Below are 27,472 nucleotides of genomic sequence, written 5' to 3'. Positions count from 1 at the left end.
TAGTACTCTCTATCTATCCATTTTCTTTGACATTATAAGGTGTCGTTTTATTATGTTTAATCTTTAGAGTTTTATTCAATGCTTGTATGGCATATGTCATTATTCAAGAACTATGTTCCTCAATCAAACACAAGCTCTTTGGGTGAACCAAACTGATAAGTGATTTTCTCTGGGATGAAACTCACTATTTTCTTGGCATCATCCTCTTCATCATAGCATGAGCTTCCAACTACTTCGTAAAGTAGTCTATCACCACAATAATATATTGATTTTGTTTTGTAGACAAAGAATGCATAGATCCAACAAAATCAATGTCCTACAAAGGACAAGATCACTAGAATGGAGTTAATACGAGTTTTTCTAGCGTCATACCTCTGACAAATATCACAATGCTTTACATATTTAAAGGCATCTTGGAAAACTACGGAGCACCAATATTCTACATGCAAAGCCTTCTAGGCAATGAGATATCTAGAAAAATGACCCCCACATAGTGAATCATGGCACTCTTTGAAAATAGATGGCACATCATCATGCATCATGCAACGATGTTATACCTCATCCACTCCCTTTTTGTACAAGACACTAGCTATTAGAGAAAAGAAAAATGCTTGTTTCTTGATCTTCCTTTTTTGAAACTTGGAAAGATTTTCTACCAAGTTTCCTATGGAAAGATAATATAATGGAATCATAGCACGATAGGATTGAGGCTCCATCAATCTTACAAGGATTCTTACAATCAATGATATCAGCCCACTCCTCCTTAGGCTCACCAAAATCTACTAAACATTCAACAATTCCATGTAAATTTGGAGGCTTGCTCCGAATCAAATAATCAAACTCTTGCAAAGATATTAGCCACTTGGCTAGGAAATCAAGACGTTGAAGTTTATTCAACAATAGGCATAACTCTCAGTCTTGGTGAAAAACACCACCTTCTTTAAAAAATGTAATGTCTAAACTTCTTAATGGTGAATACCATAGCCAAAAAAACCTTCCCTAAATAATTGTATCAAAGCTTTGAAATACCAAACTCATAGCTTACAAAAGTGATAGCATGGTATAGTCACAGCTTCCAAATGTTGGATAGGCAACAAATATATATCATGTCTTGTTGCAAACATGAAGATATATAAAACTTCACTCCTTTTTGAAGCCTTTACACTAATTTTTAGATAATTCCATCTTCACATCCTCAAGCACCACTTTTCATGGTTCAATCCACTCAAAACTATAGCTTTGTGACAAAAGATTTGTCAAGGGTAATGAGCACTCAACCAATGCATTGATAAGCCTCCCATAATAACCCATAGATGAAACCAAATTGTGGACTTCTCTAGGACTAGCGAGTGGACGCATTGTGACAATAATAGCTACATTTTAAGATCAATAATAGTTCCAAATCCACTCATAATATGACCCAATAGTAACCACAAGAAACCCCAAATACATACTTTGAAGGATTCAATGCTATATAATAATCATGGTGTTAGAGCATGTAGCGTGTTAGAAGTATAGCATTAGAACCCTATGTAAGCAATGGTGTATGAGGGAAGGTGAGGTGTGAATAGACTAGAGGACAAGATAAATCCTAAACCTAACTTCAAGTGGCCATATAAACAACCCTAAGGGTCACTCTCAGTGTAGAAGAGAGAGTGTACTAGTTGTACTTCACGAGCAACTAAATAAGAAATATATTCTTATTGTCCTTTGTGAGCTCTCTTCTCCCTCTTGTGCACACTGCTCTATGTTGCAACTCTAACATTCCACCATGATATCATAGCTATCTGTGATCCATTTAGCTTCGCTTAACCTCATCTCACCCTAAGAGCACATGAGAGTTCTATTTTTCATCTTACCTTCTAACCTCCATAGGTAGTTCTAGAACTACAAATCTTGGAAGAGTTGGTGTGGCCAAAGGAGGGCATTTCAACTCATGGTCTTTTCTAGATACTTGTATTTGTCACTTTAATCCACCACATTGTGCACTCTCTGGGCTGGCATTGTAAAATAACCCAAATCTGGTGCTATTTTTGCTACTAAAAAAATGACCTACTAAAACTCTCTCTAGGAGCTTCATTGAATGGGATTTCATAAGGCATTTGGAGCCCCCTAAGAAGGTTATCTCCCTCTAAGAGGGCCTACAAAAATTCATTCTCTATTGGCCACTATGGACTAACCCTTATTATCACCCTATGTAGCAACCATAGCCAAAAGCTTGAAGCTTAAGTTTTTTGTTTTTCTTCTTAATGAAGTCATTAACAATGATTCTAGTCACTAAGTGAGAAAAATTCAAGTTCATTGCAAATCTAGAGACTCAATACTTAGATCTTCTTGTCCCAAATGTGACTCTCAAGCTTGCCATTTAATCAAAATTCGAGCGCAAGCATTTTACTAAGCTTAGATATTAGTGTTTTTAAACACTACTCATCATCAATCTGGCTATCATTGCTTGCTAGTTATTCATAGTAATCTAAAGGTTTTTAGATCTTAAGCATATTCACTAAGCTCTTAACTATAATCTTCTCTCTCTCTCTTGACCATTGTAAGGTTATGTGTTTTATATAAACACATAGACCAGTTTACCTCCTCTCCATAAGTGGTCTTGCTGATTTCTTAATCACTTTTAGCCTATTCCTCATTTGATTTAAACATCATTTCATTTTCTTCCACTCTTATTGCCCACATTGTAAAGGGTTAGACACTTCCATTTCCCTGTGCAATCGGTAAGACCTTCCTATCATGGCCTATGTTGATGTAAAACCTCAAATATGTAAGTTCATTGGGAGAGACTTTCACCCATGGCAAGTATTAGTGAAATATAAAATGATGGAGAGGTGTTACTAGCTCTTCATCAAAGGGACCAAGGCCATTAATCTATCCATTCATATAGACATAGAAGATTATGAAAGAGCTCAAACAGTAATAATGTTGCACCTACACGAATCCCGAATCCACCACATTGATCAACTTACAACTTCAAAGGAGAACTGGGATGAGCTCAAGGAATTGTATGGCGCAAGAGGAAATAACTCCAAAATCTCCCTCGAAATAGAGTTTTTCAACTTAGAATACAAGGGGAAGACTTGGGAAAGTTCATTTCCCACATGAAGGGACTAATGGCCTTCAGTCAAGCTCTAATGTACTAGTTCTACAAATTAGTAGCTCATCCTAAGAGTGTTTAGTTACTAATCTCCAGTAAATGTTTTATGTAAATTGATAGAAGGCATACTATTATGCTTAAATTTCAATAAAGGTAGTGTTTCAAATTCTCATACATTTCTATCCTTTCTATGAAGGTGTGATTGTAAGTATGACAATTGAGCTCCTCAAAAGATCAAAAGTATAAGTTATTCTCTTATCCTTAGAAGTGGATGAATTCTCAATGTTATGTTAACTCAAAAAATCATGGCCATAAAGAACGTGCTCAAATTCATGAGACAAGTATTCCAAAAAGCCCTTGCGTTTATTTTTCAAACCATAGAAATGATATATATCAACATGAATAGAAAGTATCAAAATCGTATACAATTTCACTTTTAGAGTACACTCACTATTTAAACTAGTTGAAGTTAAGGGATTATTCTTTTTGACAATGCCTTAAAAAAGAAAGATTTGTATTCAAGGTCCATTTCTCTTACTATTCTTTCTATTGTAGGTAGACAAAAATATTTTCATGGAAGCACAATGTATCATAACATCAACCAAGATTGTCATGACATCTTTCTATTTTATTTTTCTCGTGAAATAAAAATATATTGTCATGCCATCTTTCTAACCATCTCATTTTTTCTTTCTGATCTGAAAATTTTCTAAAAGATTTATGGCATCTTTGTAGATCGTTGGTTGGAATTTCATATGAGCTTCAAGCAAGTCTGGATACACATGATTAAAATTGGTAGGTGCATTTGGTCCTCTCAAGATTATGCTTGCTTTGTCATATGCTTTTGCAGCTTCTTCTGGAGTTTCTGTAGAACATTTGAAAAGGTAAAAGTTTCATTCATGTCTAAGTTTCAAAATTGTCAATATTAAAAAGAACCTATTTTCTTTCACAAACAAACAAAATGCTTACCATTTTTATAGTAAGGAGGCTTTATAAAATTATCACAACTAAGAAAATAAAGGCAAGTGTGTTACCATAGCATCCTAGGTGGATATCTTTGTTCTCAAATTTTCCTATTTTAGCACACCATCTGTTGTTAGAACGTCTGTCATGTGACCATATGGAATATGAGTAATGGTTCCAAACCCACAAATGTCTGATTCTACGACTTTAATATATTTCAATAATACATTGCAAAGCTACTAGTGTGTGTAGATATATGTTTCTTCTATGATTTTCAACAATATGTGTCATTGACTCGTTTATTAATACTTTGCTCTATACACAACACCTTGAGAATGGAAAACAAATGTTTTCTACCTAGGCTATACACTTTTATTGTCTCTATTATTCTAGTAAAAGGAGCATTGGTTGAAGTAACAAAATTAGCAATGCATAATTACTTATAATATGCAATGCAACACAAATTTTTTTGTAAGTACTACTTCTACCACACTAGTATCATCACCACTACCACTACCACTACCACTACCACCACAAGCATGATGACAAGAACCACAATTATCAATAAAATAATTATGAACACAATTGCTATGATTATGACCATCACCATGGTGACAAGCATGCCCACATCCATTTCTACTAAAATTTTAACTATGCTTACTACTACCACTACCACTATTACTAACAATCCTATATTTACTAGTACAATGCTACCACTACCATTGTACCATCCTCATACCATCCCTTTTACAATAGAGTCATCAGTGTCACCACCACTACTATTTGCAACAATGATTACAATTTTTCTTACTATAATTACAACTAATAGTACCACTCTCAAGCCTACATCATCACCGCCTTCTACCTTGTAAACTAACCCCTCTCTACATCTATCCCAAGGTACAATATAGAGGATACTTTCAGCACAATGGCTATGTTTTGGAGACTTTTTGAGTGGAAGGCCTAAGTTTCCAACTAGAAAATTAAATATATAGTCCTATGTATAATACTTGATACATTTTAGCTTGATAGTCACCCAAAACACTCCAAGATAAGGTTTTTCTAGAATATTTGCTAAAATTTCTAAACTTTTGACTTTGACTAACAAAAGGTTTTCCCACCTATTTAAAATCAAAAATCATGGGGGGTCCCTTGATTTTTACCTATTCCGTTTGCTCCATTGACCTCATCCACTTTTTCCACTCACTATTGAATATATCAGTTTCCATCGCAGAACTAAAAGAGAAATAGAGTCTAACACTACCCAAGACCTAAGCAACTAATAGAAACTCCAATCTATTGGAAATCCTATACACCCAAGAGTAAGGCAATGGTCAATGCTCACATATTAAATCTAAAAAGAACCATATCCTCTTGCAGCTCAGAAGGGCACAATATCACAAGCTTTATGCTCATGTTACAACTTATAAGGGTGTTCATAATGCTTCTTTATTTGTAAGAATTTGTACTATCGATCACAATCGCAAGATACCTCACTCCTAAAATATACGGGGCGATTCAGAGGTTGTCAAATTTAGTGCAATGGATCTCATAGACGGAGATCAAGACATCCTCTATTGAATTCGCAAGGTAGGTAGCCATGGAGATCGTCTGTCTCTTTGAGAAGTACCTGACCACTAGCATGCTCACAATACAAACCCACCTCTTGGTGTATCTTATAGATGAAGTGTAGTTTGCGGGATCCGTCCATACGCGATGTATATTTTTCTTGGAGCGCTTCATGAAAACCTTGAAAGGCTTTGTGCGACAACGAGCTTGGTCAGAAGGTAGCATTATTGAAGGTTGGCTGGTATCAGAGGCATTAGTGCATATTTCATAATTGCTACCAATGGTGGATTCAGACAATAGTATGCTATGGTCTCGCTGAAGGATGATGATAAACTGACCTTAGATGTGGTGGTTGGAAATGGGGTAGGAAAAAGGATGGATGTTGCAATGGAGGAAAAAGTGAATCGTTTTTGTATATTGCACCATGCATCCATGGAGACATGGCTCGCTAGGTACGAGCAAGCCAGGAAAGATTGGGACGAAGTGCTATTGGAATTTTATCGTAATACACATCATCGACTGATTTGATATCTCGATGGCATGGAGGAGATGCCATGGTTTATGTCTATGCAATGGTTACATGAAGCTTTGATTGTAGCTTATCGCGAAGGGGTGGAGGTCTCTACTGAGGAGTGGGAACCCTCAAGGGGATATTGTAGTCTGAAGGTGACCGTATGTTTTATAAGCTATCGTATCTGGATTTTATATGTGACAACTAATCTAACCGTTTGAATGTACAATATAGAATCTACAGTGTAGTGTGGTCATGAACGCGACATTCATTAGGAGAAATATGGACTCTCTTTTTTGCCCCTTAAGGAGTGAATAAACAAATATAGGCCTAACCAATGAGAGAGCTGGGATTCCAGATTCATGTAACATGAATCTTCTAGCCATATCTTGGACCAAATCTTCCCTCAGCAATAAAATAAGGGAAAAGGGGAGTACAAAGTTGTCACTTCTTGGAAGTTTGTGCCTCGAATTTTCATTTTCTTATTTTTTATGTTTGACTTTTCTTTTCTCCCCTTTTCAGTTTCCCCCTCTTTTTTAGGCGGAACTCAAATTTGTCATATCTCTTTCCCCACTTCTTCTTTCCTGACGAAATTTTACAGCCTCACTATTTCTTGCCATGTCTGTAACCTTGTAAAATTTCATTTGCTTTGCACAAGCACAGAGAGAGATTCATGTGTTTCATGAGAGCAGAGCTTGTTTTACCAAAGCCCTAAGATTCTCTTCACAAAACTCTACAGGTATATTTTTCTCTTCCATAGATGTTCTATGGTAAAGTTTTATCTCGTTTGGAGAAAACCTGTGCAAGTTATGTGCATTCTCTGACATGTAATTTCTTTTGTTTTGATGCTCTAGGAGTCTCTTACAGTCAATAATAGTGACATTTTGAATACTCAACTTCTTCTTCAACATCTTAGGGTTTCTCTGTAAACAAAGTTACAGGTATATTGTCTTGTTTTTTTGTTGCTCCACTATTAAATTTTATCTCGTTTAGACAAAATGTATACAAGTTACATGCATACTGAGTTTTCCTTTGTTTTTTTACTCCAAGAATCCCCGAGGGTGAAGAACAATGATTTATTAAGAACTCAACTTCTACAATATCTTTGGGATTTTGAACACTCAATTTCTTCTTCAACATCTTAGGGTTTCTCTGTAAACAAAGTTACAGGTATATTGTCTTGTTTTTTTGTTGCTCCACTGTTAAATTTTATCTCGTTTAGACAAAATGTATACAAGTTACATGCATACTGAGCTTTCCTTTGTTTTTTTACTCCAAGAATCTCCGAGGGTGAAAAACAATGATTTATTAAGAACTCAACTTCTACAACATCTTTGGGATTTTTTGCAGAGAAAGCCACAAGTATATTGCCATTTTTTACTACTGTTCCATGGTTAAATTTCAACGCATTTGGACAAAGCCTATATAAGTTATATGTATGTGTTGACCCAATATTTCTTTTGTTTTTGTACTACAGGAATCTGTCAGTGAAGGAACAATGGTCTTGCTATAAGTCAACTTCTTGTTCAACATATCTAGGGATCTTTGTGAAAGAAATTATAGGTACAATGTTTCTTTTTTAAATTGATCCATTTAAATTTAATTTCATTTGGAGATAACATTTGCAAATTATACACATGTTGATAGGTAACTTTTGTATTTGGTTGTTACAGATGTCTTCACGGAGGAAAAATATCAGTAGCATACTTGCAGTGGAGGTCTTCAACAGGAAAGATAATGGCGGTAATTGGATTTGTGATAAGTATTATAAGTTGGATTGGATTTTGATGCACCCAAGTACTCGAGGGAGTTTCAAGGTCAAGCGCAAGGATGTTGCAAACCCTAGCAAACATTGGAAAGGTAGAATTCTAGAGTTCAGAAAAGTGTTTAATGGCACAAGTGCAGTAACAGAAGTGTTGATTCAACATGTTTATACGCATAAACAAATCTCTGTACACGACGAGAACAACATTGCAAATTATAAACAAAACAGTAAGTTGTTAAATTTTATCATTGATTATTCTTTTGTATCAGAGTTGTTTTTAAAAGTCTTTGCAGTATTCTAATTCAGTCTTGTTTGATTGACAGCTCTATATCCATCGACTTTGCATGAATGGCAGAATGTGGAATGTTTAAGCGGCAAGATACATGTTTGGCATGAAGAGATAGGTTCTTTGATCTATGATAATACCTCTACAAGTCAACTTGCCACTCAAAATATCTTTTTTTATAATTCATTGTATGTGGTAGAAAGCCAGAGATTGCAGGATGTCCCATTGCCGCCACTGTCTAGTGGTGAATGGTTCATTGGTAGCTTGGAGTTGTCAGGAGCTTGCAAGTCGAAGATAAAATCTGACATCAATAGTGCTATGAAACCCACCACAGGCTCCAAAGATGTGCATCTTAATTGGTTTATTCCATTCTCATTGTTTGCACATTTGTTTGGTTCATGTGATGTTTTGAAGAAAACAAAGATTACTTATCAATGCAAGTGTCCATCCGAGGAATGGATGAGTCAGCTATTGGGTGAGTCTTGGGAAGTCAAAAGAACACATTTTGATGAGACGATTGAGTGCAGGGTCAACCAATCTGATATTACATTCAGGTAAAACTTTTTTACTACTTTGCATACCTTGATTTAATTGACATAGGTCTCGCTTAGATGAATTGTTATGTTAGTTGCATTGATCACTTACCATTATTTTTGTTTTTATTACAGGTATTTCATTGCTAGACAAACTCTGTGCGTTCGCTTTCGATATAGAAGATGGCGACTTTTGCGAGGGGAGTGGATCAGCTTGGATCAAGATATCCGAGATGACACACATACAGCGCTCGTAGATGTGGTAATCTTGTGGAGTGGTCATAATCCTTTCGTAGTCAGTGCAGAGAGTCATTGGCCCATTTATTTTCTAAGACAAGAAATCCAATTAATGTCTAGTGAGCCCCTCTACAACTTCTATTTCAAGTTAGATAATAGAAAAGTCAGGACTCGTAGTGAGCAATCCATGACATGTAAACAATGTGCTTCTCCACATATCCTTGAGATAGTGGAATCCTTGTAAAAAAACTTTATAAAGAGCGAATACATACCTTTTTTGAACTTCTGAGTACTTTAAATTTTAGTTTACTGTGATCCAAGCGTGCGATAATACATACTGTAATTACTCAATCGTGCAGTTAAAAATCATAATTAAATTGCAGGTTAGAGGTCTATAATCTAGAGAATATTGTCTTTGCACAATGATATATTGTAGCACATCTCTGCTGCTCGTTTATTACATTTTAATATTAAATTGGATCCAAAGGGAATTTCAAGGCCTTTTAGATTTATTTTCTTTAAAAATTTATATATTTTCTCTCGTTAGACTTGAATATACTCAGCGACCCAAACATATTCGAGGATATAATAATGTAGAACGAAGCGTTTGTCTGTATGAGTAATTTTAACAGTGACTTTAAAGTACTGAAATAAAGAAACTAAGGTAAGAGTTTTAATTTGAAACTTTAGAATTAATAACTTTATAAAGAACCTTTATTTAAAACCCTAGACACATAAAAGCTATAACTCCAAACTCATTTTCGCTTTCATTCTCCACTTCCCTACACTTGTGCTCTCATTCCTTCTCTCTTTGTGTGCCATGGCTACCACTCCCGCCTTCGCCGCATGGATCAGTTCCACATGCTACGCGCACATAGGGGACCAGATATACCCTAGGTTTTGCGTGACCTTGAGTCTAGAGAGCTCACTTTCCGCTGTAGACCCTGACTCTAGTATACTAGCATCATTTTGTGATGCAGTGAACCCTCTCACTTGCTCTATTCCCGACTCCACTCTTAGGTGGGTTCCCATGGATTTTTTGTATAGTTTGTGTGCCGGATCCAGCCATGCAAAGGTGATAAGTCGAGCCCTGGTGCATGTGGGGCAACATCTCCGTGCTAGAGCAGTGCCCACCTCGTCACAGGACCACGTCACGATGGATCTCATTGAGAGGGATGCCGCCTTTGCCATATATGTTATGTGCACTGAGGTGCAAGAGGACAGTGACGAGGACATCGATGCACCCTCTCGGCCACTATTAGAGTACTTTGAGAGGGAGCCTGAGGAGATCACTCTCGATCTGAGTGTTGAGGCAGCACAGAGCTTGGCCATTGTGCACCCACCTCCCTGCCCTGATGAGATGCCCACGAGCGAAGAGCCACCCCTCTCTTCTCTCCATGCTATCACCATCGAGGGGGTGGAATATCTACTCATGCAGGATGTGCTAGAGTTGTTGGAGCTTAGGGAAGAAGAACTATACTGTATCATGGTGCGTGATGCACCTAGTGATTTCATAGATTTTGATTTACAGGATGCCCCACCACATGTTGATGAGGTGGCTCGTTATGATGGCACGAGCATCGATGACATCTCTGCCATTGTGAGCATCCAGGAGCAGATTGAGGATGCGGCGCCACAGTATCAGATCTCTGATGAGGAGTTCGAGCGGTTGCAGGAAAGCCTTTTTGGTCCTCGACCCGACTATGTAGTGCCTACCCAGGAGAGAGACGAGGGCAGCCCAGTGGCAGGAGCAGACCTGGATGCTCCATTACAGCGGCAGATAGATGATGCAGAGAAGGTAATGTTCTCGGTTTCATATGAAACTTAACCAGTAGGGCCTCTAGGGCATCGGGAGCACACACATGTGTTTTTGTCGGGATCGGGCCCCCAGAAGTGCCCTGGCCGGAGGCTCGCGCCTGGGGGCCTGAATCTGCAGATTCAGGCCCCCAGGCGCGAGCCTCCGGCCAGGGCACTTCTGGGGGCCCGATCCCGACAAAAACACATGTGTGTGCTCCCGATGCCCTAGAGGTTCATATGAATATGATTTATATATCTTCAGCACACTCCATGCATAGTGAGTCTGATACTGAACTTGTGTGTTGCAGGAGATTGTCTATATAGATGAGTTTTCATCTAGGCAGGGTGGCCGATCTGGTAGCCAAGGAAGGGTGCAAGACTCGGCATTGAAGGAGTATGTTGGGCAGCTTGTCAACGACATTATTGTATTTCATAAGACATGCTCCCCTGCTTTTGCAGAGAACTTCTTGAAGTTGAGGGCACTAACAAAGGCTGGGCCCTTCAAGACCATCCTGACCAACTCCAGCCTGGAGAAAGTAGTGTTGCTTCGACGTTCGAAGCTTCTCTACTTATTCACGAGTACTAGGTCTGGCCCACTTTTCTCCATGGTGGCCCGTGGCATGGTTGCCGATGTTGAAGACCCCACTGTCATTAGACAGGAACTATTGGGGCAAAATGTATTGTTGCCTATGATCAAGAATAGCTCTGACCATGGGGAGCCTAGCTCCAAGAAGCCTAGGAGAGAATAGATGTACTTATTGCCTACTGATATCGCATCACTGATGTACTGCACTTTGTAATCTTCTCTTCAAGTAATGAAAATTGATGTTTGTTGGATTCGCGTGCAATGTAGTTTGTGATACGTGTCATTTACTGTTTTTTTAAACTTGAATGTTACATTTATTTATCGAATTTATACGTAACACAATTCGTACCCTAAATTTAATACACAGTGCTTTATCGAATTCGTGCGCAACATGTATTTGTTCGAACGCATGTAACGATAACTCAACGACGTAAATAAAATAAATATCAAGTGACTAAACAAAAATAAGACGCGCCAAAAACTTTGTATTTGTATTAATAACAATTTTACATGGGGTCCATTACAACCAAGGCTTTACAAAATGTCTTCAGAAGCTACATTCCATGTGCTTTTGAGTTTGTACACCTCTATCCTTGCTGACCTCCGCGAGGACTATCTTTCCATCGCCGAAAGAACCTGACTATTCGCAGATCCCTCTCGGTGACAGTGACCCTCCTTGCATGCACCGCTGCATAGACTGAGTCTCCAAATAAGTCGATGAGGTAGGCTTCAGCAGCTTCTTGTAGTGTGAGGAGGGCCTGGGCAGTCTAGCGATCCGGTTGTTTCGCGCGTGATGTGTTTGGAAACTGGTTCCTGTTGTTCATGATCACTATGCCCTCCATGATCTCCCGCACCAACTTCTGGAATGGAGCCTTCGGTATCAGGAGGTGAGTGGTCTTTTGGTAGTGGCGGATCTCGTGAAGAGCCACTGTGCCTGGCTTCCATCGACGCTTGCGATGCTGGCGTGGTGGTGGTGGTGGTGGAGCTGGAGGACGTGGCTGCCGTATGGAATTTCCAGGGGGGTATCTCCAGGCCGCTTGCTTGGTGCGTACCATGTCTTCTAGGAGAGAGAACTCAGAACTCAAAAGTGAAATGTGTAAAAGGAGGTGAAACTTTAAACTTATAGCCAAACTTTTCAAAAATCCTAAAATTTCAATTAATGAATCCACGCTTAGGAAAAATATCACCAGTGCTCCGATTCACATGAAATTTTACTTGTAGGCTCCTCAAGGACACATCAACCATCCAAAATTTTTTTGGCCCCAACAGAAGCCTCTGGATGGGGCCAAATTTTTAATATAAATGAGTTTGGATGGTTTATATGAGTTTATATCATTTATATAAATGATATAAACTTTTAATATAAATGAGTTTATATCAGAGGCTTCTGATGGAATCTGGGGACCCAGAGGCTTCTGATGGGGCCAAATTTTTAATATAAATGAGTTTTTCTAATGCCCAGCATGAGGGTGAAGTTTCACCAGATTCCGATTTATAAATTTGACGGTTCAATCTTTTTTTGAAAATGCGTTAACTGCATTATACTGCACTGATAATGTATTGTCAACCTCGCAACTGTAGATTAAATGTATTGATAATGAGTGTGTGCAACTGCAGATTAAATGTATTGTCAACCTCGCAATGCGAAACATTGGAAACTTAAAAATTGACAAAAAATAAATCATGGGTAAAATGGAATATCGCATCAGATATACTGTTGCCAAACCACTAAATATAGTAAGGATATAGTGCATCGGCCCATGTACAACTGATCACCGACGTGTACGTGGTTGCACATTGAATTTATCCTCAACAAAACTACTTACAAAATTGGAAACTTGAAAATTCACACAATGCGAAACATGGTCAAAATAGAATATCACATATTGGATTTAGCATTGCGAAACTATGAAATACACGGTAGATAGTGCATCGAACCAAGTACAATTAGAGCTAGGGAAAATTTAGCTCCATTTTGCAGGCCACTACTATCAAATACTTGAAGGTCTATTGGAAAGATAACCCAAAACTAAGATCCTTACAATCTACAACCAAACCTGAGCTTAAAACATAGATCCAATTACAAGGTAGCTTCTCAAAGCATATTGTTGACATTAAGATTAAATGCATCCTTGTTATTGCCGATCCTGCGAACAAGAACCAGATCTATGGGCTTAATAGTGATACGTCGGGCATGAATGGCTAAAAGTTGACCATCACTCATTAGATCAATCAAGTAGCTTTCAACTGCTTCTTGGAGAGCAAGCAAGGCTTGGCTTGACCATCGCCCCACATTCCTTGCCTGGTTCCTCGAAAAGAACTTGTGATGATGCCCTGACTGTAGATCTTGCAGTATTTCTCACACCAACCTGGAGAATGGTGCCTTAGGAATAATCAAGTCGGCACTCTTCTGGAATTTCCTTATCTCGCGTAGCGCAGCTGTGCCTGGTCTCCATCTTCGCTTTTTATGTGTTGGAGGGCGTGTATTACGAGTTGGAGCAGTAGTGGGAGGTGGAGTAGCTGGAGCATGTGGACCACCATTTCTGGACAATGGCGAACCATCATTATCGACCATACTAGGGCCACCATTGTTGGCCATAGTAGCGCCACCATTATTGGCTGCAGTAGGGCCACCGTTATCGGTCACCAGGGGATCTTTGTCACTCACAGTACGCTCACTAGATTCGGAAGAGTGTTGAGCTCTTGCTCTCGCAGGCGCCTTTTTGATAGGAAGCTTGGAACGTGCCATGGCTGTGATGATGAAGGATAGAAAGGTGGAGGGTAGAGTGGAGAGCAATGGGAAAAAATGAAAGGAGAGACGACTTAAATACGAAACTTTCAAACTTATTGTGGTGTAAATGAATTTTAAATTTATCATTTCATTTCATTTCTCCACCCCATCCCTACCTCTCTCTATCTCCTGACACCCCCCTCATGCCCCCCTCTCTCTCTAGGCCAATGAATGTTCCAATGTTTAGAATTTTCATATCTTTGTCTTAGGATTTCAAAATGGACTTTTCATAATTAAAAAACAAAGTTCGAAATCGACTTTGAAAAATATAGTGACAAACCTTTGAAATTTTAAAGAAAATTTATAAGACATCTCATGTTAGAGATATGAGTATTGATGTGTCATATCCTTGGGACTTGTGCTCTCTTGTGGACTCTAAATGCATCAAAATTATTATCTTTATCTAGGTCTCCATTTTTTGCCATCTCTCTCTTGGGTTGCCAACCATTCTGCATGCCGTTGTCTAGCTGTGCTGTTTTCATATCTTGCTTTTCTCACTTCATATATTGCCCTACTTATAGATTCTGCTTGAGATGTTTTGGACTTCTTTTCTTTTTCCTCGTATCGTATCTCTAGTCTCCTATACCACCATTGGAATAATTGCCTCATAGAATTGGAATCATTGATGCCACCTCCATGATCACTTGCCTTTTGAAAAGCACAGCGAGCTTGCCAGTGAGATCTTTCCATGCCTTGAGTTGACCATATTGCCAAACTTCCTTGATCTGCAAAGTATGGACCATGTGCTTCAAGTATATGCTGCACAAGAAAAGAGATTAGAAACACAAAGTAATTCGAAATGATGATTTTTTTTTGCAATGGTGATAATACTGACCATGTAGTGTGTTATGCTATTTCTAGTCCATGCCTCCACCATGGACTTATGAAATTTAGCAGCTGTCTCTTTAAATGCATTGGCATCACCATCCATAAACCCCAACTTCTGTAAGAGAGCTGCTAATCTATCTAGGTCTATCCACACTTCTGCCTTCGCAATCCTCGTTCGTCCCCCATTGCTCCAATCTGAAACAGCAAGGTGCAACTTTTTCCATGCTTCGTACTTCTCTGGTGTTTTACTAGTATATTGCCTTCCCCATCTCGAGGTGGAGATAAAAACTTCCTAGCCTTGGGTCCGCCAAAGCATGGTTTACAAGGAACATTTCCACTCTTCCCCGATTTTTTCTCGTCCTTTTTTATTTCTACTTGGCCTCCGTGCAATCCAACTTCAGAGAGGACTTGTTCTACCTTCTTGCATGTAGCATCAGATTCTGACACGGGCTGCATCTTGTATGCAAAGCATATATATTCATATACTAGCTTCTCAATTATTCTAACCAAACAGTGCAATGTGCAAAAGTGAACCCTTGTTAGTGGTATTTCCAAAATAGGGCGCCAGTTTGGATCCACTGGAATTAGCATTCCATTTCTCATGACTTTCTGATCACGTGTCGGAGCACCCTGTTGTCCTGCCTTGGCAAGCCATTCTTTCTTTCCATCTTTCCCTTTCTTCCTAGTTTGCATGCAGTATATGCACGGAAATTTTGCATTTGCTGCATTTGATAAACCAAACATACACTTCAATGTTTTTAAATCACCTGCAAGATGCCATTCAACTTGATAGTCTCCAAACCCCTCAACATGTAAAACTGCTCCATTATTTTGCTGTTGAATAACACAGGGTATATTAGTGAGGTTAAAAAAAACTTTAAGTACTTCATGGTCCTCCTTTGGTACTTCAAATGCTGCAAGCCACCATATTTCATTCTCCGATTGTACACTGAAGTATAAAGGATGTTTTTCATCGATGTTGGGATCCAATGCTCGATTCATAAGTGTTATACTCACACGCTCAAGTTTTTGCCCCTTGATAATCTCACTCTCATCAAGTTTGAGGACAAACTTAAGCTTGCCTCTACATTCTTCCATAGACATATTGTAAAACTTGACCATAGCAATCTGAACCCTACATATATCCAATACAAAGTTGTTGGATGCATTCAATACAAAGGCAACTTCTTTGGAACCATACTTCAATATGTGTGTGTGTTCCAGATGCGTAGGCTCACCAATTAGTTCTAAAACTTTCTCATTTAGTTGTTTTCGAGCCTTCTTCACGTGAAATGGTTTTGGCAGAGGCATTACTCGCTTAGTATTGAAGACTTGCTTAAAACCTGTATCCAATTGTTGATAGAGCATACTATATGACTCAGAACTCATTCCCACCTTGTCACATAATCCCTGAGCATCTGTAGCAGTAAACAAGTTGCTCACATCCCTAAGACATTCACTAGCAACACCATCCACAATGTCCCTGAATTTACGATTTTCCAATGCATTTTTGACCATATTCTTGCTAAGGACTTTGGCAATAGTATCATTCTCTGCATGAGGAAACATATTTCTCATTGTAGTAGATTGAGCATATATCCGTCTATGATATTATCCACTTCCTTTGGCTAATTGGCCAATTGGTTTAACGGATCGGATGCGCCGACGTGCCTCTTTGGTTTTTAAAGTGGGCCCAATCTCCAAAGTTTTTGTGAGCTTCCTCTCTATGTTTTGATTCTCCTTCTCCAAGTCATTGACTTTAGACTGTAACTCCATATTCTGCACGTGTGTAGCATGCATAGCATCTTCAATGACAGACATTGCTTGTTGTAGGTTCTGGTTCTCTCTATCCTTCTCAGCCAATAATCTATCCTTTTCCATCAAAGACTGCATATTCCCTTGTAATCTTGTCTGCATATTTGTCAAGGTTTGATGAGCCCCTGCTATTCCTTGTGTGACAAGTCTGCATGTGTATCCATACAATCCTTAATTGCCTTCACAAGCAAACTTTACAAATGATGTAAGCCCTTCAAATTGTGGTGGCCTTCGAGTGAGTGGATCGGGTGGATAAATGCACCCATCAACCCAAAGGTCCACATTTTTTTTCCCTGCATTTCTTTCTTGTTGCATCCTGCATCTTATTGCATCATCTCTTTCCACAGTTCTTTTGAACATTGGTGCATATTCATCCTCCAATTGAAAGTGAATATCTCTCTTTCTCTTGGTACATCCTGCACCTGCATTCTGCAAAAAAAAAAGTATGCAAACGTTAACTTGGATTAACATTCAAATAGCAGAACTACACCCCTTTGATTCACTATATCTGTGTTTTTTTAAAAACCCAGTTGGTTCTGCCTGTAATCTTGGCTTTTAATCTACCTCTAATTAGCATCAAATCTTATCTTCTGTTCTATCCAAAATATTCTCTCTCTCTCTCTCTCTGTTTCTCTCTCTCTCTCTCTCTCAACAAAAATTCATCAAGGAAACCCTAAACACATTCATACTGAAGCTTGGCTAGTGGAAAACAATAACATCATCTTATCTTCTACCCTAATTTACTATCTGTCACTCTATCACTTATTTTCTTTGTTCATCTCACACAGTCCTCTCTATCCCCCCCCTTCTCCCCTCCTCTCTCTCTCTCTCTCTCTCTCTCTCTTCCCCTCTCTCTCTCGCTCTATGAATTGATGCTTAAGGACTGAACAACAACTGCGAAGAATAATAACATCACAAAGATTTAAAAAATAAAGATACCTCCATTATCACTGGATTGCTTGTAGTATAGACTGTTGAAGACGAAGATTTCTTACTGCATATTTCTGAAGAGGAAGATGGCTTGTAGCAGGGTAGAGTGTGTTGTAGATAGAGATTCTTTGATTTCAACAAATGGTATCAAAACTACTCCTCAATGTTGCTTCAGAAGAACTCGTATGCAAGAAACCATATTCTGGAGGGAAAGAGAAGAATGCACAAAATTTGGGACAAAACTAGAGCTTTCTGAGGGAATGAAAAAATGCCCAGAAATAGGTATATACTTGTCCAAAAAAGATGAAAATTTACAAGGAAACTCTTGAGTCAAAAAGGTGTCTCTGGGTAAAAAATAATCTTAAAATATGATGTGTACGTCATTTTATATCGTTTTTTAACTTCCGCCCTTTTAAGAAGCGAGAATGAGAATGATTGAAAAGTCATGAGGGCACTAAAGAGGGCATTAAAGAGTCATGAGGGCATTAAAGAATGATTGGCTGCGTTTTTAGAAAAAATAGAATTGTATTTTTTTAGTTATGAGGATTTTGAGAAAAAGTGACCTTATCCTGCAGTTTGGGAATAAAATAATAGGTGAAATCTATTGAAAACACAAAAACGAGATTTTCTTGATTGTAGAAGATCTCTTTTTATAATATTATTTTGGAATCTCTTTTTAGAGAGAGAGAGGTGAGAGAAACCCCTTAAGGGGCAAAAAAGAGAGTCCATATTTCTCCTAATGTTCACGTTGAGCGCATCGACAAAATGTGCTCCACAATGGATTGTGGTGTTATGGCAAGGTCTCAGCAAGAGAGCTCATGGAAAGCCACGGATCCAAGTACCATTATAGATGAGATGAAGTATTTTGGAAACTTGCAAAGTGTTATCTCACTGGATTACTATAGCTTCTCCATGATCATATTTGATGTATAGTGATTCAAAGTGATACTGAAAGGAGCTGGGGCAATCGTTCAATGAGGTCCATTTGGATTTCTAGAAATAGATTCCAAGAACATGGACAAATCTGCGTGACACATTTGTCTTGCTACCCCATTGTGAATAGGTATATGAACTATTTTTTAAAATTTTTTCACGACATAGAACATCACAGATATTGAATCACTCTTATATATTATTTTGAACAAGTAATTTTCTATTCAAACCCTTGACAATCTCGATGGTGGTATATTGTGTCGTCATCCCCTCGGAGTGCAAGAATATATGATTATGTTCCCAACCTAGTTGAGGAAAGTATGCAGATGGAGGGGTCGATATTGTAGAGGGTGGAGATCGAAGAAGGCTTGGAGCATGTAGAGGAGGCAGATCTAGGTAACGATGACAGAATAACAATAGGCCAAAAATTCTTTGAGAATGAAGTGGACTTATCCTTCTATGCTGACCTATCTATAGACCTTCTAGTGTACATGGAGTTGTGCTAGGATATTGATATGGAACCATAAGCTAGGTCATACTTCTTGCATTCACCTACTCAATTCATTGATGAATGGCTTTTAAGGGTACTTTAGAATATGCATTTTAAGTAGCATTGTCTTTTTAAGAGTTATATTATTGCGATTTACTTAAATCTTTATATTAATTATACTAACATCATTTTCTATTTATGCAAGTTACCTTTGATGATATTTGGAGAGCAAGATGAGTCGAGGAATGAGCGATGAGGAGTTGTAGGAGATATTCACACATATGTCTCCAGATCAGATGGCTCGATACAGAGATATGGCAGACTACGAGCTGTCTTGAACACCATTAGGCCGTTCCGTGAGATCTACTTTGGCACACTTTGATGCTTCCATATCTAGTAAATGACATCCATGCTCTAGTCTGGGCGCACATGGAAGGAGTGGTTCTAGGGAGTGTTGTGGAGATGTGGATGTTGTGAGCCCATGGTCGGCTCTAGATAGGGATGCCACTCCTCACTCTCATACATGTTCTAGAGAGAATGGCTCAGATGGATGTTGTCGAGTCACTAATGCAGTGTCTCCATCTCGTTATTCTGGTGGAGGTATGTCATGTGTAGGATTTGTCACACTTGTGGAGATATCTACTCCAGTGACTCTTGCTTTTTCTCAGCCGGGTCCATAAGTGGCACCTCTATGGATGCTACTCCGAGAGATACTCTCCCCATGGATACACCAGATGTACAGGGGTCTCCTAGTTATGCTCAAGAGTGCGATCATAGGTGGGAGAGGACACACCTTAGACATATCCTAGAGGGGTATAGATACCTCATAGATAACATGATAGGTTCTATGATCATGAATGATGAGGAGAGAAGGGTGATGTCTCGCATGAGAGAGTTGTGTCAACAAGTTTTTTTGCACAATGTGTTGGACCATTGGAAGAGTATACTCGAGGGGAGCAAGGACTATATAGTAGCATCCTTACACGAGGAGTTTTCGGTCCCTACCATGGCAAAGAGGTTTCTCACTACGTGAATAATGGAGTGTATGTGTACATACATGTCACATAGACGATCAAACACACACAAGGCACTCAAGAGTTGCACCTCAAAGCTCGAGTGGCTAGACACAAATGATTGGTGGAGACTCAGGGAGGAGGCTACAAATTCTCTAGAACATTGGCGACAATAGTGGAAGTAGCAAGGTCACGATTAGAGACAGGCATCATGCATCATTTGGGGAGTGGCGATTACATGACTTATCTGGAGGACTTGCATTGACACTCATATTTCTAACAATTGTATTATGTTTTCTTTATAGCACTACATTACAAATCGTGATCCCATCGGCTCAGAGACTCGATATATGTAGAGAGACACGGTCTCACTACATTGATCAATAGACTATATGCATGCCGTGGCCCAGTAAGTAAATCATATTTCTTGTCCGTAGTTACTATGCTTTTAAAAATGCATTTTGTATGGTGGACTGATATGTAGTTGTTCACTTTGTAGAGTCTGCATTCAATGTTCCTTTGCATCCGGCGGACAAGCTTTCTAATGGCGAGGATATCTAGCTTGCACTTGGATTCGTGGAGTGCACACCCTCTTATTTTTTGGTCTTGTGATCTGTGCAAGCATCTTCCATGTACTATTCCTTAGATGTACTTATGATCCTCTGTATCTTGTGATAATTCCATGACTTTTCATCAGTGGTCTTGTACTTATTCTATGTATCAGTCTTATGGATTCAAGTATATTTTGTGCCCATCTTGACGACCATTGCGTACCCAACATGTAATGCATTTGTAGAATACTATATAGCACATGCTGCTATATGTGACAGGACAATAAGCTGCCCTGCCAAATCTTTTTTTCTGTATAACCATCACTAATTTCTTTGCATATATCGCTATTGGCGTCACAATATACATCACAAAGCGTCACTATATATGTTGCTATTTGTGTCGCAACAACGACAAAAATAGCGAGGCACATAGCAACGGTTTTATAGAGACACTTATACCGACACTTTTTAGCGATGATGGGGTAGTTTTTTTAATGAACATTTGCATCACTTTGAATGTCGGTATGAGCCTTGTATCTTGTAGAGTGAATGAGGTTAAGCAACCAACCTTGATAAGAGTTACGAGTAAAACTTGCAAACAAAGACTAACAACAACCAAGGAAAATCCCAATGAACAATAGTGAATCAAAGTTGAGATCTCAAAAAGGGGGACTTAGGAACAACCAATCCAACTAAAAACTAGGAGAAAACCCGATAAGATAGTGAGAGGATCAAGTTAGAAAGAATTACCTTTAAGTTAAGATCTTGCTCAATTGCATCTCTATTTGTGCTTGTAACAATGCATATAAGTTTAACTTGATGCACTTAGAAAATTGATTGAATAATAAAAAGTTCTAATACACTAAGTCAGAAAATGGATAAAAGAGAAAGTGCATTAGACCTCCCCCAAGGCTAATTGTAGGTCTCTTTTTCAAGGAGAAACAAATTGCCACCTCGGTGAGTTTTGGATTGATCCCAATGGCAAGAGGTCGCTTTGTAGGGGAATCCTTGGGCAAGAGGAGTTAAGGGTGCTAGGGGGGACTATGGTTGATAAACCCTTAGACTCCTAGACACCATCTAAGCTCCTATATGACTTAGGATGGATTCCTCAAGGCCTCGATACTAGTTAGGGGAAGAAATCTTGGAGAAATAATAGCCTTCGTGCTATTCTTCTATATGATGGGCAGCAGGTGAACACTTGTATAAGAAATTTCTATCAAGTAAAGAAGCTATCTTTCAAAAAGGGTTGTTTTCATTATTTGTGTGTTATGATTTTAAATTACATAAAGGAACACTATGATTAAAAGGGTTAATTAAAGAAATTGATTTTATATGTACAACTTAAATGTGTTAGACAAGTAAATAACTAAAACTACCCAATCAAGAGAAGCGGGAGGGTGTGATTCCTAACTGGATTCGCCATAAGGCAAGGTGGTCTCAATAATCTAAGAGCTTCTCACAAATTCGATGAATTAGAGTATAAAAGAATTTGACTCTTAGAATTAATTAGGACCTTGATTGCGTATTGTTTTAGGGGAACGGAGTGAGACTTTGCCTTATGGGTGGAGGGACTGACGTACTCGTATTCCTCCTCATTTCTCACTCTCCTTGAACCGAGTGCAATGCAAGTCCACTTTCATTCGAGCAATCAATTGTAAGCCATTGTTCGAAGACCAACACTATGCTTAGTCTCAAATAGCAGACCTTAACTTACCTAGAAGTTGAAATTTAGGTCAATTCTCATGGGAACAGGTAAGACCATCTATTGCAAAGTGTACTTGAGAGAGTCTAGGTAGCAAACCCAATGTTATTTGAAAGAGTACTAAGTATTGTTTCCTAGAGAAATCATCTTGATGGACCACTAAATCCTACCCCAAAGGATGTCTCGAACAAGTGATCATGTCACACGTGGTATTAGAGCAAATTAATGGAGCTAATGTATAGGAAGGATTTGTTTGTAACCTTGCTGAGAAAAGATTTTGATGGAAATAGCTATTCACCCTCTAACTTCAATGTAGTAAAGCAAAACAATTGAAGTTGATGGGTGAAGCCCAACTTTGGTTGAAACAATGGTGCAAGCACCAAGGGGTTGTGGAAGTGACCATTACTTGGGACAAGTTGAAGGAAGCTATACACAGGCAGTACCTCCCATAAGCGTACTCTCTACTTCTTCTTCACCACGTCTCCTCTTCCACCTTCTCTCTTCTTCTCCTTCTCTTCTATTCTTCTTCTTCCGTTCTCTTCTTGTCCACCTATTCACCTTTTGTAGCCGTAGCGAATGTCTTATTTAAGCGGTGAATAGTAGTGATCAAGGGATGCAAATAGCTTCTCAACATGATCGAGGGATGCATGTAGCATATTGGGATGATCGCGATGGAGAATGAGACTCCTAGACGGTGGCGGCACATCCAATTGATGAAAATTCATTGATGGATTTCATATCTTCCTTTTCCAAATTTTTTTTTTCGAAACCTTAGAATCTCCCTTCCCCCTTAATCATTCATGCCCAATTTAGTAAAAATGAAATTCCGCTTCACGTGGAAGCATTAGTTCATTACTGTACGTCTATTTCACGAGGATTTGAGGAACGTAAGCTTCTTATGGTTCCTAAACTATATTAAGAAGTGTGTTTTGTAAGGTTAGGCATTTATCTCCTTTTGATTGAGAAATTCCCAACACCACATCTAATGATATTCATGAAAGGCATGAAGAGTGTGGGAATCCTTAAGATCCTTCCACCTCCAGTAGCATAACATAACATTAATCATGAGTCATAGGGATCAATTTATAGTAAACTTATATGAGATTATAAGGAGTTATAGTGCTTAACTAATTTGCTATAATACATTGTCGTATTGCTGCGCATTCGAGGTGTGAAATCCACCCAAAAGTTGTGTGTGGGAGTTGATATTTTGTACATACTTAGTTGTTATGTTTGCATCTTTATTCTGCGTGGTAATATAGTAAGGAGGGGTTAGAATAAGATCTTTTTTGTTGGCAGCGCATTGGTTTGTATGTATGCCATGTGTGGTTTATTTGCAGAAGTAGAGGCTACTTTCAAACAGTTGCATCACCATGATACAGTGTCTTGGAACGCAATACTTTTAGCTTGTGTAGACCATAACAAAGTAGAAAAGGTCTGGCAGTTTTACAAGCAAATGGAGGTTGAAGAGCAAATTCTCTGGATATTGGTTGTATATTACATTTTGATGATGTGGAAGCCTACCAGAAGCAGAACTGGTCATGATGAGGTGTCATGGACAGCATTGCTTTCAGCATATGTTGAGCAGGGTAAATGTAACAATGCTTTAAAATTGTACAAGCAAATGCAAGAGGAAAGGGTTTGGCCAGTTCAGCTTGAGTTAATGATTGTTCCTACTCTTCAAGCATGTGGCCTCCTTGTCGATTCAGATGAAGCCCTATTTATGGAAAACAATCAAGCCAAATTATGGCTTTAGGAATTGGTGAAGGATTGCATGATGCTGATGCTTTAAGAAGGGGTCGGAAAAGAGGATAAAAGCAAAGAGGCTGAAAAAGGCGGCATAGTGTGTTCAAATTAGAAAAAACAAACGACATATGGGGAGAGGAGGTGCAAGATAATTGGAATCTACCAGGAGAGAGCATAAAAGTAGGGGAAGGAAGAGAAATCAGGGGAGCTTCGGCGAGCTTTGGAAGACAAGACAGAGGAAAAGATGTTCTGAACTTTGATGAAATAATCAGAGATATTGAAGATGAGGAAGACAATAAGCATCAAAAGTGGATGCATCGAACTATTGCAAAGCAGGAGAAATGTGCCCAAGGGCCTTCCTGGTTGGGAAAGCCTAGATTTCAACCAGATCCAGTGCAAGTCCTATTATCAGAGGAAGTAACAGGACCAGGCCGTGAGGAGGAAGATGACGAGAGTAACAACGAAGGGAGGAAGAAAGAAGATGATCACGAGGTGACAATGCGGAGGCAAACAAAGTGAAACAACAGTGTCTTCAACATCGTCGGCTTGCAGACGAAGGTAGAGGAGCCTGAAGATGATGACGAGGAAGGGACGAAGATGATGACGAGGAGAAGATTAGCGAGCTACTGCGACAACAAAGTGCCGGTGACGAAGCCTGCAGAAAACTACAACGATAACGAAGCAAGGAAGGGAAAAAGGAAATCTTGAACGAGTGAAAAATTGCCGCTGTTGGCCAGCAATAGTACTGGGGTCATCGTTCGTGTGGCTCATCATTGAAGAATTAAGGTGCGCAGAGGCGAGGGCTATTGGAGGAAGATCTTTGATACTTTCGTGAAAATCACAGGTGTGGATCCGAATTCCATCTCTAGAGATCGAGTGGCTGAGATATTTAGATGAAGATGCAACAAAGAAGAATCTGCAGAAGAGGACGGCTAGCCAAAGGGGATGAAGAAAACCTGCGCAGAGGTGAACAGGATCCTTTGGGCATTTGTGCGTACTTGGAGGCTATTTCTGTCCTTCCTCAGCTGCGGGTCATACAAAATGCCAAGGAATTGGATAATCGAGGATACTTGTTGACAGCACTGGGACATGGATTGCAGCCTTCAAATGGTACCTGTCTTATCAAAAGCTCCCATACTACCAATGCAAAGCTGTAAATATCTGCTTTCCTGGAACAAGGCGTATCACTGAACATTTTAGGTGCCATCCAGCGAGAAATTCCAATATCATCACTCCTTAAACAATATCACTCTGACTCAAAACAATCTACCTCAAAATCTGTGATCTTCACAGTCAGGTCCTCTGCCAAGAACAGATTCTGTGACTTCAAATTTCGATGCAGTATACCTTGAGAATACAGATACCTCATATCACGAGCTATATCAAGAGCCATGTTGAAAACCAATTTCAGTGAAATGAAAAATGTTGGCTGTTTATATTGCAAATAGGCCTTTTTTTTAGATCCAGAGAAAGGTACTCTGTAATGATGCAACATACTGGTGGCTTTCTCCATGCTCCAACAAACTTCACTATGATTCTGTGATGAACTCTCGAATTATTATAATGCCAAATTGAGAAGTTTGCTATTTAGAAAAGGGATCCTTGATTTTGGTCCAATGTTATTGGATTTTTGTATAAATCCTTTACAGTACTGGACATTATTATGATCTGCACTAAAACTGTTTCCTAAACCTCTTGTATACACCTCTAAAGATCTTCCGTACTCGTCCTTTATTGCTGCTGTAGCTATTCTGAAGACTGAGACATTCAAAATTGTTGTCTTAAATTGGATTCAGGATTCTCAAAGGCTGTGGATGTGAATATAGACAATAATTACCTGTGTGAATCAAAAGAATAAGCTGTTATAACAGAGTTCAGCTTCTCCGATGTAAAAGAGGAAATTGTTAAGCTAATAAGCTGTTTGTCTCATCAGTCTTCTGAAGAGTTGTTGAAATATAAATATGATTCTTTGTGGAGGTCGCCACTATTGACCTTCTATCCTGAAATTATTCAAAGTCCTCTGTGGTCTATAACAGAGTTCAGCTTCTTTGATGTAAAAGAGGGAGTTGTTAAGCTAATAATCTGTTTGTCTCATCAGTCTTCTGAAGAGTTGTTGAAATATAAATATGATTCTTTGTGGAGGCCGCCACTATTGACCTTCTATCCTGAAATTATTCAAAGTCCTCTGTGGTCGCGACTTTGCTTTTGAAAACCCTTCGATATCTTTGGTGAACCCGATGTGAAAGCGTCGCAGAAATTTCAGGATGGGAGATACTTCAGCATCATTTTCAGCCTCTTCTACGATTCTTGCTGCATCCTCTACTTCAGCTCCATCATTGTCTACTGCTTCAAGTACTTCAACAGATGATCTGAAGCAGATTTTACAAAATATATCCATGTATATGCAGCTTCAAAATCAGTAGACACAATTGTATATGCAGCAGCAGCAACAATTGCATCAACAACAGTTGTCTCAGCAAAGGCAACTATATTCAGAGCAGAAGAATGCAACTAGCGCGACTAAGGCGATTGAAGCAGTTGAGAATGAGAAGAAGCTATTTGATGGCCGTAATGTTTCAGCATACTTGAAGACATATGAGATCAAGATGGGGTTTTTTGGAGTTCCAGCTAGACTTATGAGTAAGTATTTCCTTCGTCTTGTCACACCCGCCTTGAGGGCGAAAGTGACTGATCTTTTTATTCAAAATTTGCATTGGAAAGATTTTAAGAAGGCCCTAAAAGAAGAGTCTTTCCTTGAGGACTTTGGGATGGCTACACGGCGATCATTCCGAGAGTGGGTCTACATGCCAAACAAAGGTCTAGCTGCTTCAGAGTTGATTCGAGAATTCTTCAGAGAGGTATAGTCAACTTGATGCCATTGAACAAAGAGCATTGGATGTTGAGAAAGTTGAGCTTTTCTTGCAAGCTGCAGATCCTGCTCTTCAGGAAGAATTAGGAGAGCTTCTTGAGGATCGCATGAAGCCTGTGGGTCTTAAAACAGATTGGCAAGATGCCCAGGATGCAGTCTCGACTTTGACCAAGAGGAGGATATGGAAGACCCGCCTACAGAATGGTTCTATGACACCGACACCGTCTTTTGCTCCTATGCCTGCTTCTATCCCTGTTATTTCTTCTCCTCCTCATCCAGTTTCTTGGCCTATGCCAGTGCCTACTGTTTCTACTCCTCCTATTCCTCCTGTTCCACAACCGGTGCCAGCACCTTCTACTCCAAAACCATCCACTCCATCGGTGCCTACCTCTCTTGATGACATAATCAAAGGCATAACGGATTTGACACTGGAGTCAGTTAAAGCGGAGTTGGT

At 39.1% G+C, this 27,472-nt stretch overlaps 1 protein-coding gene and 1 long non-coding RNA gene across 2 annotated transcripts in view; one reads left to right on the top strand and one right to left on the bottom strand.

Moving 5' to 3' along the window:
• Positions 1–3,783: 3,783 nt before the first annotated feature.
• Positions 3,784–27,472, bottom strand: part of LOC148022532 (ethylene-responsive transcription factor WRI1-like) — a 34,113-nt gene continuing 10,424 nt past the window's right edge. The window contains exons 6-7 of the mRNA XM_087696559.1: positions 4,138–4,208; positions 3,784–3,968 (exon numbers count right to left, since the gene is read on the bottom strand). Of these exons, the coding sequence (XP_087552685.1) occupies positions 3,784–3,968; positions 4,138–4,208 (256 nt within the window). The remainder of the gene's footprint in view (positions 3,969–4,137; positions 4,209–27,472) is intronic.
• LOC148022533 (uncharacterized) lies at positions 7,620–8,367 on the top strand. Its single transcript, XR_015693478.1, has 3 exons — positions 7,620–7,709; positions 7,820–8,138; positions 8,235–8,367. It is a non-coding gene; the product is annotated as an uncharacterized LOC148022533 (long non-coding RNA).

This window comes from Lygodium microphyllum, chromosome 16, assembly GCF_053477565.2.
Source record: "Lygodium microphyllum isolate KBCC chromosome 16, Lygodium_microphyllum_v1.1.10, whole genome shotgun sequence".
Classification (NCBI taxonomy): domain Eukaryota; kingdom Viridiplantae; phylum Streptophyta; class Polypodiopsida; order Schizaeales; family Lygodiaceae; genus Lygodium; species Lygodium microphyllum.
The sequence above is the reverse complement of the archived record's forward strand: the minus strand, read 5'-3'. Positions and strand labels throughout refer to the sequence as shown.